Raw genomic sequence first — 15,602 nt, 5'->3', positions numbered from 1 at the left:
CTTACAGCCTACATGCCAGTGTGATACCTCATTTGAAAGCCAAGACCGTCTAATTTCTAAAACTATGTGTAAGATCTGTGCGAGTGAAACACAATTTATATCACATTTAGCGTTCTTATCCTAATCAAAACCCTAATCCCTGACTCTAAAGTTTAAACCTAACCCTTACTTCCTGATTGGTCGGCAAATAACTGTTTTTTTCTTTCATGTTTGCTGCTCTGAAAGGGATCAAAGAACCATGGTTTATGCAGTTTTGCGTGTTTTTAGTCAAGGTCAAGGTAACTTCATTTGTAAATTTGGTTGGCGAAAAGTGCCACACAGATACACAACATACAGTAGAACAGATAGAAGTGACATCTGTTCACAGGTAGAAGGGCCAGTTATAAAAAGTAAAAGCATTTTAAGCCCATCCACAAAAGACAACATGCAAAATACAGGAGCAGTAGAAGAACAATCATCAAAGATACAGACATTAGAAAAAGGTCATTTGTTCAGAGCACATATACAGAAGCTGCAGGAACAAAACTCTGTAACGGTTAGTTTTGCCAAAGGAACTCTGCGACAGCCCATGACGTTATTGTGAGACCTGTGAGATCTTGGTTATTGTTACATTCCATCATAAGTATAAAACTCAAAACAAATCGATCTAATTCTTCTCAAATACAGTTTTTGTTGCATTCACAGATCATCATTCATAGCCATAACATTTTGGTCAGGCATAACATGGTGGCAAACAATTCACACTCAAAGGTTTTCACAGTTAGGCTGGAAGTGTGAAAGATGGCTCTGTGATGGACTATTTGCAGCAGGATCGGAGACAGGCTGCATATTTTTGCCAAGTGTGAAGGAGCTTATATACAAGTAACGTGATCAGTTAGAGACCAGGGCTATGTGTCTGGGTGCATGTATGTGCAAGTGTTGTCTCCTGTCTGCGTTTTTGGCTGGGAATCTATGTCTGGCCATGGTCATGTCGTGCTTTCTCCCAGTTTGAGCAGCAGCTCCGCATCAACTTGGCATAATTTTTGCTTTGTCTCTCTTCGTAGGTTTCCATGATTTAGGAATTTACTCTCCAAAGATTAAAAATAGTTTTAAATTGTCAATTACTATGGCAACAGTCCATATTTTAGATGACTTGAGGTGTTGAACATTTAAGATCAATGAGGGATAATGTCATTACATCCAACAGCACACTTACACTAAAAGCAGTTATTTAGCCTTTGCATCCACTTCTTAAACAGTACTGACTGTTTACTTCTAACATAACATTGCCCTTTAAAACAGTAGTTCTGAAACTATTCAAACCAATACCATCTCATAAAGTCTCTTTTTTAAAAAGCCATAAAAATCTTGGACAAGAAACCGTTCTCCTTTCACCACTGCGCTGTTTTAGAGAAGCATCATTTACTCAATTTTGATCACTTCATTAATTTTAAATATGGTTGCCTTGTATATAAAGTATTGCATGGACTTGCTCCACCTCCATTGCAGGATTTCATCAAGCCAAAGTCTGTTAGTGGGATGGGCACCAGGGCATCAGCTCGAGGAGACTGTGAGGTTCCACACAGGAGAATCTCCTTTGGACAGACTGTGCTCTCTGTAAAAGGCACCAAGTACTGGAATAGTCTCCCTTCATCAGTCAGAGAGACTCCAACTCTGGCCACTTTTAAAGCACGTTTTAAACTGTGGCTAAAGGAAAACCAGGCCTGTGAACACTTTTAGTTGTTACTGCATTTATTGTTGTCACATTATGTTAATTGTAAATTGTAAATTGTGTATGTGCTGCCTGCCGAGGGACTACAGATGGAAACTAACATCCCTGCTATAATCTGGCATATTTACAGTGCTCATGTGCAACTGTTAATATGCATTGTCCCTATCAAATAAATAAATAAATAAAAATAAAATAAAAAAGTATTTGACCATTTCAAAGGCCTGTTCCCGATTCTTCACAGGGACGAGTTTCACAACTTGGAGGGTCACTTTTCAGGGTCATTGTCACAAAAATACTTGAAAACTAGCCTGAGAGTTCATGAATTTGATACAAATTGTAATTAGGTGGACATTCTTTTCCCCCTGCTAATGTCTACAATATACTAAAGGAGGACATGGTCAAGATATGAAATACAGCGGTGATTTCCAACTTCTCAGCCTCTGTAAATGTAAATATGTTTTCCATGTCTTTCATAAAGGCCGCACGTCCCTGTATACCCCGAGGCCGTGGCTCTTGTGGAAGGAAATCTAAATACAGATACAGTACATCTCTATGTGATGCACAGAGAATGTATAGCATAGCATCACCAAATAGACCTGTGTGGCGTCAATCAATCTTGCTATGCTGAAATAAGGCTTTACTTTCCTTGGTGTTGGTTTACTCGGCCTTAAACTTATTACTAGGCTATTATCATTATCAATACTATTATTTTATTTTTATTTTGTTAGATGCAATCCAAAAGGTAGACTGACAAAAGTTTAAATGGGATCCTTAAGTCTAAAGCAACTAATCTAAGCAAGGAATAACACATGCTCTCTGATACAAAGCACACATAATATATCCATGGAAACACACTGGCCAGTCTGCCTCATAATCAACAACTGCTTTACATTCAGCTCACTCTCCTGCACTTTGATTTTGTGTTGGTTTGGCAGACACTTCAGCCTCAGATGGTGACAGCGGATGTAGATCCATCATGATCCTCTTTCCATCTGAACCCCACACACTGAAGATCCCAGCAGCAGAGGCCAGAGCACTGAGAGATCATGATTTCTCGCGTGCCCCTCAGCAGCACAACAGACCCAAACCGCAAGATCGTAAAAATAACTGCTGTTGCGCAGGAGAGATGTGGAAGAGTTGGTAATGCTCTTGATGACAGCAGATAAATCTCACAAATAAATCCCATAAGCAATGTGGGAGGATATCTGCACGTCCCCAGATATTTCGTAGCTATGCCGATGTCTGTAATGTAATCAAATTGTCATTGATAGTCCCAAAAGTTTTGGCCTGCAATCACATGTTTACATGACAACTCTGTGGAAGGAGTGCATTGACTGTTCAACAGCACCATCTTCTGGCAGTGTCTACAGTGGAGGAGGCTACAGCAGACTGGCTCCACTCTGAAACTAGAGACACATTGCAAACAGACCAATGGATCCATGCCACATCTTCTCCCTTTCATCTCTATTGCCCCACAAGAAGTCAGACAACGCTTTATGATAAATAAGAGAGCTTTAATGATTTGTCAGAACACCACAAGCATACAATCATCATGTCATTTTTAGACAAAAATAATTTAGGTTGAGCAAGTGATTGGGATCCAAGTAAAATGTATTGACAAAAGCAAAAGTGAAGACAACTCATCTAAGTGCGTCAGTGCCAGAGCTTTGAGAGTAGCCCTTCAGAGAGCAGGGCAAGAAATAGAGATCCGAATGTGCCTAGCTACATGCAGACCTTTACTTTCCAGTGGTTCTGCCAAGTCAACTAAAAAACAATAAAATAATTATATCTACTCACAACATCATTAATTTAAAGAATCAAAACGTTTAAAATCGATCCGTTACGTAAGAAATGAGTCCATCTGCCAAGTAATGAATAAGCTGTTACAAATATAGTCAAGACTATATTTGGCATGTACTTGATCAAAATGGACCCCTACCTTCTTAATTCTACAATGATTAATGAAACAGGATTCATAGAGAACACTTTTCACATCATCTGGGTGATTCTCACAAAGTGCAATACAGTACAGTACCAGAAATAAAAGAAAAAGACAAAAATGTGTTTCGCAATCAGAACTTAACAGAGCAGAACCTAATGTGTTGAAGAGTTTTGTCGACCCTCATAACTAAAATCAAAAGCAGTGATTTCACATTTAGTGAGAAAATATAAGCCTAACATGGATGGATGTGCATGGCCCAGTCAGCTGAGAGTCAGACACGGGTCACAGTGCACTGTCCGTCCGGGCTGCGAGAGCGCACATGGGCAGCGCTAGGCGGGGCTCCCCTGGGGGGCGTCCTGGAGGGCTGGATGTCACTGAGTGGCCTCTGTCTGCGTCTTCTGTGTCTGAGCGACTGAACTCGGGATCTGTCTGGCTCCTCGTCGCTGCTGCTGGAGAGGTCGTCCTGCACGTCTTCCTCTGGAGAGCTGAGGAGGAGCTGGGAGAAGGTCTCTTCTAAAGTGGGAGCTGGAGTCTGCATGCTGGTCACGGGACGTCCCAGGAGTGTTGGAGGTCTTACAGGGGGAACGGACGCCATAAAGCGAAAAGCTGAGGGTAATGTTTGGCCTGTTGTGTCTGAGCCGTCAGCTAAATGGACTCGTTCTGCGGGTGGGGTACTGGGAACTGGCTCAGGGTCCAACCTAAGCCCAGCAACTCCTTTTTTAGGAATATCAACAACATCTCGTTTTATCTTACGCCTGCGCCCATGTTCATTACGACGGTACTGCACCATGTTCTCCAGATCTGCAACATACAGGAAGCCTGCGATCAGCATCTCTGTGCTCTTTTTGCCTTTGGAGTGGGACTCCTCTAGTTCGCGGCTGGTTCGTTCATCATACTGCCACCAGCCGTTCCGTCCTTCATAGTACCAGGCGTAGTCTTTCTGAGCACTGCCCCCCACCCCTCGGCTCAGGCCCGCTGCAGCTGCCTTCAGTTCCTCAGGTGACAGCAGCACAGGTCGCTCCAGGAAGTCCTCGGGCACCTCCTGACGACACAGAGCGCAGCGCTTACTGTGCCAGGACGCCCCCTTCACACAGAGAAAACAGAAGACATGACAGCAGGGCAGCCGCACCGGGTGCACACAGCTCTGCAGGCAGATGGCACACTCCGGGTTACTGCTGACACTAGGGGGGTCCCCAACCTCCTCCGGGACCTTCGAGATGAGGCTTTTCAATGGAGAATCCACCTTTTCAGAGCCCGCCATTCTATAACAGGGTGAAACAAAACAGTTATAACAAGGAAACTTCAAGACAAACCGGAATATGATAAGCAAATAAAAAGTAGAACACAGGCCCAGTCAAATATTCAGTGAAGTGAAAGTATTCTTAACGCAAACATAAAAGGCAAGTCAGCAATATTTGCTAATCCAAATTTTGACACACAACATAAAACACAACATTGTGGTGTGTTTGCATGCATGCATACTCTTGAAATTAAAATAACCTTTGCGATATCAGGCTACATTTGTACTAATGACGTGAGTATCAACTCACACGGTATTATTAGTTTGGCTACCATCATGCTAGCATAACATGCTTATGGTGCCAGCGCATAAACCAGCGTGAGAGTAAAACATGACGCAGGATCAGACTTACTCGAGCTGTGACTTACAGGCCTCCGGTGTCGAAGCACAAAATCTGGTGAAATAAATTACATTTGGTTCTGTGCGAGGTGGGTTTGTTGGGTCAAACAAAAACACTGCGTTGACAGCTCCGAGCCCAGCCCTAATGTTACCTCCTCAGGATTGGCCCAGTGCGCCCCGTGCGTCGGAGAGCGTGTGCGCAGCGTCTCATGCCACGCTCGTGTCCAGTTTTCTTTATGCATTTTTTTTTCCTTTACTTTACCAGATTTATACAATTACGAATGGATAAAACATATGATATCATTGTCTGAACAAAAATACCACCAGTATGTTCATTCATTTTATTTTCTGTCACCGCACATACACAAAAATAATTTATGCACAAACATCATTTTGAAAAAAGAGACAGTGCTTACAGATTTGGTATCAAGCAACCACTCAGTTACAATCATCATTTACATCTATGAAATACAGAGCAATTATTTACAAATGAAAAGTGTAAAAGGTGTTAAATAACAAAGGCTCCACATATTTAAAAGGTGCATTATGTAACTTTGTATCTGTGTAAAAAACAACAACTTGATTTTAGTTCGTATTTGACCATTTTGGGACCAAGTGGCCGCATGGGTGGTTCATAAGGCGCCTTAACTTTCTATCACAGTGGCCTCTACAACGCTCCAGGATCAATTGTTTGGAAGGGTTTTCCTATACAAATGAATAGGGAAGCCTGGCACATAAAGGCATTTACATAAAGGTATGTTATGTCTCTTTCAGGACTTTAATATAATTTCTGTTTCTCAATCATTGACATCTTAAAAGATTATGTTTAGTGTATCTGACCCCACAAGAAACAGAAACTTGACTGAATATTATTTAACATTGAGCTCAGACGCCACTTTAATATGCAAATTTGTATCTAAAGTGAAATCTCAAAAGGTCAGTACATTCATTAAAGATTTCTAAAAAGGCTTAGACCTATATGGTTGAACCTACCAGAAACTCTAAAAAATAATTGATCCTGGAGTGTTACAGAGGCCACTGCGATGGAAATATAAAGCCACATACATACAAATATGCACTAATATCAAGGGTTTTCTTTGACATAAAAAGTTCCATAATGCACCTTTAATTAACATATTGTGAGTCATTAATGATGGCGACTCCGAGCAATGCGTTGTGATCATCGTACTGAAACTATGGCATGAAGTTTGATATAAAACTTTGTCTCTTTTTAAAAATACATTTTCTGAACTGAGACAAGTGTGGGCAGGACTTCCTGGAGTGGCTTGGCGGGCTCAAGACTTGTCTAGTGCGTGTCTTTTCTCCTCTTCTTCTGTTTGCTTTCATGCTGCGTTTGCGAACACATGGGCTCCACTCTGACCACTCTCCTACCTCACAGTGCACTAGGGAAGAGACACTGCGATGATGAGAAAGACACTCACACATGGAAAGAGTAAAACATGGTAGAATGCACATGTGTGGTTGATATTGTATTGTTGGAAAAAAAATATTGAAATTTAGAATACCTCTCACCTTGCAGGACGCACTGCATAAGCTGCTCGTCAGGTTCAAACCCCTTTGGGCAGGTGAGATGGCACTGGCCTTGAAAAGTGAACAAATCTGCTCTGCAACGTAAGCATAAGCTTCTCGTCATGCACAGCTCACAGCCTGCAGGGCACTCTATGAAGAAACAAAAAAGAAAAAAACATACATCACTTTTAGCACATTCCTTGCATATTCGGTGGCACATTCGGTAGTGGTTAGTGCTCTTGCCTCACGGCACGGTTGCCAGGTCCGCGGTTAAACCGCGGAATTGGGCAGCTTTGTAAGCCTTTCCGTGGGTGAAAAAAAAAAGTCTGCTTTTGCTTGTTGTTTTCAATGTAAAATGGGATATTTTTATCATGACAAAATCACAAATCCATGGCTCTGAGAGCTGCTTTTTCAATAACAGAGGGAGAAGGGGGCGGTTTCTCATCATCGCAGGAGCACATGAGATCTGTTAACTAGTAAAAGATATTAAAAATTCCAGCCGCGCCGTATGTCCGCGAGTTTTCAGATATTTTTGGGCAGGTATGGCTGCCCAGACCTGGCAACCCTGCCTCACAGCAAGAAGCTCCCAGGTTCAGTTCCCTGACTGTGTGGGCTTTTCTGCTCAAAGTTTGCATGTAGTCCCAGTGTCAGGGTAATTTTCATCTGGGTGCTGGTGTCCCCGCTAAACCCAGAACATTCATAACAGGCTAATCCTCCAGCCTAGTGATGCTGATCTTGAGCCAGAGCCAAGCTCAAGCTGGGTCCTCGAGTGCTGCACTGTAGCTTCTTAGGGCTTCTTACAGGTTGAACCAGTGGCATTGAAGGACGGGTCAAATGCAGAGGACAATTTAAAGTCTACATTTACATTCATTAAATTGATTCTAAATGAATACATTAAATGAATGTGCAAGTTGTGTCACTATGAATATACATGTTATACCTTTACATTCTCGCAGTTCAGCGTTGGCTATGAGCCCAAACGGACAGCTGCGTTCACACTTGCCCCGGAACAGGAAGTGACCCGGGTGACAACGGGTGCAGAAACTTTCACTGAAGCATGAGGCACAGTCTTCCCTGCATCCTGAGAAAAAAAATAACAATACATATTTTACAAATCGATACAACAAACAAACATAAGTGCATGTTGTGATTAAATGGAAAAAAATTAAATAGTCATTCAGCGATATGAAGAGCAACCAACCTATTTGCAATAAACCATCAATAAAATAATTGGTTTCATCATTATGATTTTATCATATTATATTCTTTCTTTTACTTGAGCAATTATTGAACTATATAATTATAGTTATAGCTCCTGGACAGGCTAGGTCTATAGGAAAATATATATAGAATAAAACAACTAACAAGCTCTGTTTATATCTTAGGTTTATATCCAGTAGTTTAGGGTCAACTGCCTCACAACAGAACACAGTGATTTATGATGGGTTTTATGGATGGATGCCCTTACTGGCACATCCCCAATTTCATACCAAGGCTTAAGGGACAAGAGATCTGTAATCTGTATATGACTGAAGTACACTGATAAAATGATATACCTGATTGTTATTTATAAATACTTGTTGGAAAAGGCACCAATTGATTGAGTTAAATTGAAATGGAGGTAAATGCACAACAAACAACGTATGATGCATAGTTGCTCACTTGTGCATGTGTTGATGTACGGAGAGCGTGTGTCGAAGTACCCCCGAGGGCAGGCGGACAGACAAACACCCTTCTGCCTCATCCCATCCAGCTCCAGATGAAAGAAGAGGCGAGGTTTACAGGACAGGCACCCATTGAGGGCTGAGCAGGTCACACAACCTGTGGGACACAGCTTACCTGCTGTGGTGCTACCTGCAAGATATGAAAAAAAGAATAAGACATGTAAAAGGTAGCATTTATGTTTTAAGGTCCATCTCTGCATGAAAGAATAACATATACCAATTGACTAGCAATTACAGGGCAACCCCCTAACAGTTAATGACTTCAGTAGTCTGGGACAGTGTACAAAGAGCTGCGTGTAATGGAAATCTCTGACCACATTATTTTCTAAAAGTGGAGAGAGCACGCTTATCATCTCCATATGCAGCTTGCATCTACTGTTTACTGTGCTACTACAAAAACACTGCAACCACATAAAACAATAGCACAGTAGAAATATTTCCATAAACGAAATGGTACTTACGCCTGTGGCGCACTATCTTGTCTTGGCCTATGGTGAGATTCATCAGGTGCAGAATCCAAATCAGTAATGATATGAGCATTTTCCTTCACCTTCAAAATGGCATGGGTCCAGTTTTTCAGAATCTTCTTGGATCACATCTCAAATCCCATCAGATTGACTCAAAGGGCAGCAAATATCCCTGAACACATTCAAATAGACCCTTGAGAGACCTGAGCAAGACACTCTTTGAGTAACGAGACGTTTCTCTGAAGAAAATCCCATACATTCCATGAGATCATTCAAGCCGGCAGAATGCCATGAAGAATGTAAACAGAGGAGAAACCATCATATGATAGTCGTAGTCGCAAAGCCAGATCTAACATAAAGTTTGGGTAAGGCTGTGTTCTTGCCTCTGCTGCCTACACGCGCTCTGGCTACGTCTCTACTCTTCCCCTCTCTCGACCCTCCTTCTGGCCCATTATGACACCACTTTGTATCTTGACCAAGAACAAAGTAGAAACCTGCAAATGGATTTGGCTTTAGGATTGTTCATTGGTCAACCACAGATATAAGATGAAGATTTTTAGAAAGCATATATTAGAAAACTGATGCATGATAATGCCATTTTTCCATTTATAGATAACAATCAGAAAAGCTAATTAAAAAAAAGTCAGTTCCCACATGACAGCCATTTTTATATTTATTTAAGTTTAAGCCAATACACAAACAAGTTGAAGTATTTTACTCAGAGACAGAAATCAGGAAATGAAAAAATAACAAGCACAGTATGATATGACTACCTCCCAACAAGAAATCAAAACTGAGATTTGGAGAGCTAAGGGTAGGTCTGCCTTTCCCACAAAAACACTGAGGTGATGAAAAGTCAAGTCCTCCAGAGGATTTGTTATTTGGCATCCCAGTGCGTATTATCGGCTGTTTTGGGAACTCTCTGCTTCTTCATCTACTTCTCCAAAACAAATTGTAACTGCACATTCAGCCTTCCCCTTGTGCCCCTTTTCTCCCTGGAACAAACGTCATTCTCTTAAATCCAGATTTCGGCTTTCTGCTCTGTAATCGCTTTAGTGTCTGTCATCTCTCATAAATTTAAAGGATTGCAGATTTGCTCCACTCCAAAGTTGCCTGTGTTTTAAGGCTTTGTTGGACTAATGGGACATTTATTTCCTCCCAACTAAACAGTAAATGCGGCCACAATTTTAAACCTATGCAATACATGTGCAATTTATTAACAAATGGCACGGCAAGTTACCGTAATAATAATAGCCGTGCCAGAAAAAGTGGACCGTTTCTATTGCACTCTCAGAAAGCTGGAAGTATGTCACGGCAATGAGAATTTACATTGCGGCTGATTTATCTCTGCTAGACAAAGCTAAAAGATGCAGCCAGCCAGAGGAGCTGGGCAGCGCTGCAGTAGTGCAAATTGTCAACAGGTGCTCCAACGCACACAGTAAACCGCACAAGGCTACTTTTTAAGATTTTTTTTGTGAGAGAATGTTGCTCTAATCCCTATGGAGTATGTTCAGTCTAAAGAGAAGGCAATCAAATAGCACCTCCGGGTAACAGCCAGCTGCAGCCAAGCAACATCCATCAATCAATATGCATATAGTAGATTTATAGATCTGATATTTGCTTGCAAAGAAAAAAAAGAGCTTCCAATAAAGATGACAAGTAAGATTAGGAGAGGTAAAGGTTTGTGCGTTGAAAGACAATAAAAATGAAAAAGGTGCTCGAGGTTCAAAGATCAAAAGTGTGGGGTGTAGGACCAAGCAGGAGTCCCCCGCTACACCCCACCCTGACCTGACTGTGAACATAAACATGACAAGGCTCGACGCAGTGGGGTGCCAGATCAGATTCTTGAGAAAAATATCCACCAGGGGCCAAAGAGCGCTTCAGCTGCCAAAAAAATGAAAGGGAGAGCAAGAGGATGGAGAGAATGGACTGGATAAGCCAAGTCAATAATAAAAAGCAAGCAAAAAAAAAAAAGAAGGAGAATACGAACCACATGCTAATGGAATGAAGACTATGACAATCAAAACTAATGTAATGTTAAAATGTTGTTTTTCAAAGTCTGATTTCCAATAGTCCCTGTGATTTGTGTGTATGTGTGTGACAAAACGAACGAAAAGACAAATGTCAAACTGCAAATTCAATAATGTGGCCCGTCTTTTTAACACTCACGATCCAAGAAAGACAGGCAAGGCAAGAGCCGCAGAGGGGTCAGGAAAGATAAGCGGGCGATGAGGATAGCATCTCAGCACATCTCTGCGCACAGATAATCTACGCAGCATGAAGAATTGTGGAATTTGGAAGGAGGCCGAGGTTACGCTCATCAGAGGTGCTGTGAGGCATGCAGCTTAACACGCTGAGCATGACGGACAACAGTGAGGAGAGCAGGGCTTTCAGAACAATACCGACTTACTGATATTCCCCTGAAATATTCTGCAAACATTCATACTGTATTACAACCAACAAGCAAAGTTTCTTTAATAAGACACTCCTTTATGGTTCTGATTGAGAGGCTGCATAAAGTGTGATGATTAAATCCACTGCACGAGTTTATGTAGTTCAAATAATAAAACAATTTAATACAAATAAAAGTTGATCATATACATTGAAGGTGTTAAAGGAGCACAACAATATTCAAAACAATAGTATAGCCAAAATTAGAAGCAAGAAGTACAAATAAAAACTAAATGCTGACGTGTTTATCTTCATCCTCTGGCCTTTTTCAGCATTTTCTATAAAAAACAAACAAACGTTCTGTATTATTAGTTATTCATTTACCACGGTAGCTTTGCACAAATCTATGAATGTTTGCAGAAATACAAGGCAATAAATAACACTGCAAAACGTGTCTGTTATATTGTTTTTTAAAGTTAGAGCTAATAACAATAATCCTAATGTGGACACAGGACTCACTTTAGACACTGCTTTCAGATGCTGAGCTCGGATTGTAGCAGATTTTTCTTCAAAAGCTTTGGATGTCGCCTCTTCTGCCAGTCCATTCAGGAAAACAAGCGTTAAGAGCTCAATCTGAAGGGAAATTGCATTAAATATATATAGATCACAGCAAACAAAGACAGGGTGGTAATATAACAAGACAAGCGTCTTACCATCGCCTCCGAAGCGGGTCTGATATTTATATTAGTATTCGCTTTGCTCTTGATGGTGTTTTTTAGTCTTGGAGCCTTCTTCAACATTTTTACGGTTTGCAAATAAGAGCCTTTATGAGAGTAGAGTAAAAGCTTGTTTATATTTTTCAAAATCCCGCTTTCCGACTTCCGGGTCTTCTTCTTCGTGGGTGCTTTTTTTTTAATAAGCACGACTGCCACCTAGAGGTCAACCTTTGTATAATATTTACAAGCATAATTGCAGCAGGAATTAATGTGTTTTTCTTTGCAAATAAATATAATGTATTGCTCTCAAGCAGAGGACTTTGAGAGTTTGTTTCACTATTCGTTATTTGCTTAGGTTTTCCTGCCACCTACAGGCCGCTCCCTGTATCTGCAGCAAATTTGTGATTCCGGGTCAAAAAGCATCATGGCGACCTCCAGTACCATAACAAATGGCACGAGAAATATTCTGCAATTTATGAAATTAATCGGACAGCTGAAAGTAAGTCTACACTTGCAAATATTACCCCCGCTGTGTGTACTTATAAAAAACGACTTGGTCCTGCTTTTATTACGGCATGCGTTTTGCTCGTTTATTTAACAACAGAGATCATCATGGAGCTAGAGATGCAAAAGCACTGAAATAACTTGTTGCAAATGCAGATGGTTGGTGAGTCAGTCTGTCACTAATAGTTATTACTTCTGGCAAATGAGTAGGCTATTATTTAGCTTTGCTCGGATTGATAAATTGTCAGAAGTGCACCCTTAAAATGCATCTGAAGGGGGCATGAGAAATAGTGTGTTTATGTAATTGTACTACACTACTTCACACAGTACTTTTTGAAGAATCGATACTTATGTCTCATGAGTGGGTAAAAAGTTACTATTTTCATTGTGAGTTAATCTGTGAGCGATAAGAGCTTCGTCTTGACTTGAACAATGTAAAGTTTGTGTTTCTTTTATATGATCTGAAAAATATGATATGTGATACACGATTCACTGCCCATCTTGGGGGCTTCCTCATGGTTATGGCAACAGCCACGCCCACCTGGATGACTGAGACACTACATTAATTATAATGGAAATGTCCTGATTTTCACATTAATTTATGTTTGTCAGATTACACTATTTAAAACATGATTCAGACCTTTACACTTTTTATTTCTTTTTTGTTATATAACTATTACTTGAATGATTATGTGGGTCTTAATGTCTAACAACAAATTAAGTATTTTAAAGTAATGTTACTCTTGACTCTTGAAGACTTCATTAAAGAGGGGGTATTATGCTTTTTTCAATCACATAGCACCAGTCTATATCACACTACAATGATGACCAAACCTTCTGTTGGTCTGTAAATGCAGTAAATTAGAATAACTGCCTTGTATAAAATTGCTCTTTCAAAATGGCTGTAGCGAATGTCTTGAAATAGGCCTCTGTCTCTTTAAGAACCTCCACAAACTGTCTGTGGCATCAGTGGGGAGGGGGTTCTGCTGAGGAGCAGTGGTTGGTTACTCGGCTGGTGACGAAAGCTCGGAGGCGTCTCCAGGAGGTGGGGGCGTTCCTAGGAGGACTCAGGCAAACCTATCCCTAAAACACTTCAGGCATGTTTTTAATGAGGGAATGACATAATCACATGATGTAAAGCTTGCATAATACCCCCCCTTTAAGTCGAAATGCATCGGTCACACTGTCAGTAACACGTTTTTTTATTCAGAGCCTCAGCCTCAGCCCATCCTCTTTCACCTGTAATGTTGCTCTTATTTAAGCAAATATTTTGTGTCCTCAATAACCTCTGATTTCAGAGAGTCCCTCGGACAGGCTGGGTCTACAGGAAAGTGAGAGAACCAGAGAGTGTGTCCGATCACATGTACCGCATGGCCATGATGTCTCTGACCATCACTGACCCCACAGTGGACAGGGACAGGTACCACACCCATCATAGTGGGACTTTACTGATGAGTATCAAATGTCCCTTTTACCTCCTCACTTTACTTTACTAGGTGTATAAAGCTGGCTCTGGTTCATGACATGGCAGAGTGCATTGTGGGAGATATTGCTCCAGCAGACAATGTCAGTAAAGAGGAAAAACATCGTAGAGAAGAGGTGAGTGACCGCCAGAAGTTTACAAGCTCAAGAATAAACTTATTCAAAGCAGTAACGTGTCTGTCTCTCAGGAAGCAATGAGAAGTTTGTCAGACCTTTTGCCAAATGGACTGAGGCAAGAGGTCTACGCGCTCTGGGAGGTACGAGATCTGACCTGGCTTGTGTTTGTGCATCTGTTCACATTGTTCACTTGTGGTTCCGCTGCAGGAATATGAAACACAGAGCAGTGCGGAGGCCAGGATGGTCAAACAGTTCGACCTTCTGGAGATGATCCTTCAGGCACATGAGTACGAGCAGGAGGAGGCGGCCCCGGGACGCCTGCAGGAGTTCTTTGACTCCACTAATGGTAAAATCGCATTTGACTAGACCCAGACAGTTTATTACCTATGTGTATGATCTCTGACATTGCTGCGCATTTATTCTGCTCAGGGCGGTTTGATCACCCAGATGTCGTGGAGTTTGTCAAGTGTCTAAACGAGGAACGAGACTCAAAGTGTGAGTCAAAGCCCACTGCGCACTCACAGAATACAGATAAAAAAGAAAATGCAGACAGTACGTCTCAATCCCACTGAACCTCTGCGTATTCACATGGGGCTGAATGTTTCCCTCCTAACTGTTAAAGTAGTTGTATTTATTGAAAGGTTGTATTGCTTCAAGTACAGTTTTGTAATGGTTAAAGGTTAAAGATTTGATACAGTGTTTAAGATGAGATGCAAAATGATGCTGATTTTCAAAATGAATTTTAATAAACACTTGAATAAAACATGAGATGATCCTGGTCATCCTTCACATCACAACAAAAATATACAGGACTATTAGCACATAAAAGACATGATAATAACAAGTAACAGATGCGTCTTTTGGTGCTAGCTTTGATGGCAAGGCCAAGGTTTAAAATACATGAATTTTCATGGAGCTTTCTTCCTCAACTGGCAATTTAAATGGAGATGTTTCATTAAAATCATGGGTTAGATTACATCTGCGATATGACACGGGACGCTGTATATCCTCGTCTGTTTTGGACATTTTGACTTTAATTTTAATATTTAAATGTGTGATTGCAACTGTTCGAATTTTAGTTTCTGACCAAACTGATAAAACCACTATGAATCTGTCGATTTGAACACATTTAGTTTGTACTTGCCACAAATATGAAGTACAGTTTTTTTTGCAAACGACAAAAGACAAAACCTAAGCTACAGTGTCGGTCATGTAAAAATGAACGGGACTAATGTTAGGAACGTTTGCCTCATCGACAGTGTTTACTACCAAAACATTGATGTATTAAATAACAAACAGCAAAACAAAATAACTCGCAATAATATAAGTTTTAGTAGAAAAGAGAACAGCAGTTTGGATTTTCACGCGCCGTATGTTAC

General features: G+C 40.9%; 3 protein-coding genes across 4 annotated transcripts; 1 reads left to right on the top strand and 2 right to left on the bottom strand.

Moving 5' to 3' along the window:
* Positions 1 to 3,793: 3,793 nt before the first annotated feature.
* Positions 3,794 to 5,457, bottom strand: LOC306974967 (E3 ubiquitin-protein ligase rnf146-like). The gene is made up of 2 exons (XM_079572373.1): positions 5,306 to 5,457; positions 3,794 to 4,915 (listed from the first exon to the last, which is right to left on the bottom strand). The coding sequence occupies exon 2, from the start codon at positions 4,912 to 4,914 to the stop codon at positions 3,925 to 3,927; it is 990 nt and encodes a 329-aa protein (XP_079428499.1). The 5' UTR covers position 4,915; positions 5,306 to 5,457; the 3' UTR covers positions 3,794 to 3,924.
* A 633-nt stretch (positions 5,458 to 6,090) lies between these two features.
* LOC306974928 (R-spondin-3-like) lies at positions 6,091 to 9,567 on the bottom strand. 2 transcript variants are annotated; one of them, XM_079572330.1, is made up of 5 exons: positions 9,008 to 9,565; positions 8,485 to 8,676; positions 7,763 to 7,903; positions 6,826 to 6,972; positions 6,091 to 6,695 (listed from the first exon to the last, which is right to left on the bottom strand). In XM_079572330.1, the coding sequence occupies exons 1-5, from the start codon at positions 9,084 to 9,086 to the stop codon at positions 6,487 to 6,489; spliced, it is 768 nt and encodes a 255-aa protein (XP_079428456.1). In that variant the 5' UTR covers positions 9,087 to 9,565; the 3' UTR covers positions 6,091 to 6,486. The 2 variants fall into 2 exon arrangements, with proteins under 2 accessions (XP_079428456.1, XP_079428457.1); XM_079572331.1 differs by having other exon boundaries at positions 6,562 to 6,695; positions 6,819 to 6,972; positions 9,008 to 9,567.
* Positions 9,568 to 12,517: 2,950 nt separating this feature from the next.
* hddc2 (HD domain containing 2) lies at positions 12,518 to 14,918 on the top strand. Its single transcript, XM_079572218.1, has 6 exons — positions 12,518 to 12,619; positions 13,923 to 14,044; positions 14,121 to 14,223; positions 14,295 to 14,363; positions 14,431 to 14,569; positions 14,653 to 14,918. Exons 1-6 carry the CDS (start codon positions 12,545 to 12,547, stop codon positions 14,793 to 14,795), a joined length of 651 nt encoding a protein of 216 aa, XP_079428344.1. The 5' UTR covers positions 12,518 to 12,544; the 3' UTR covers positions 14,796 to 14,918.
* The last annotated feature ends 684 nt before the right edge of the window (positions 14,919 to 15,602 follow it).

This window comes from Gobius niger, assembly GCF_951799975.1.
Source record: "Gobius niger genome assembly, chromosome: 15".
Classification (NCBI taxonomy): Eukaryota; Metazoa; Chordata; class Actinopteri; order Gobiiformes; family Gobiidae; genus Gobius; species Gobius niger.
The sequence above is the reverse complement of the archived record's forward strand: the minus strand, read 5'-3'. Positions and strand labels throughout refer to the sequence as shown.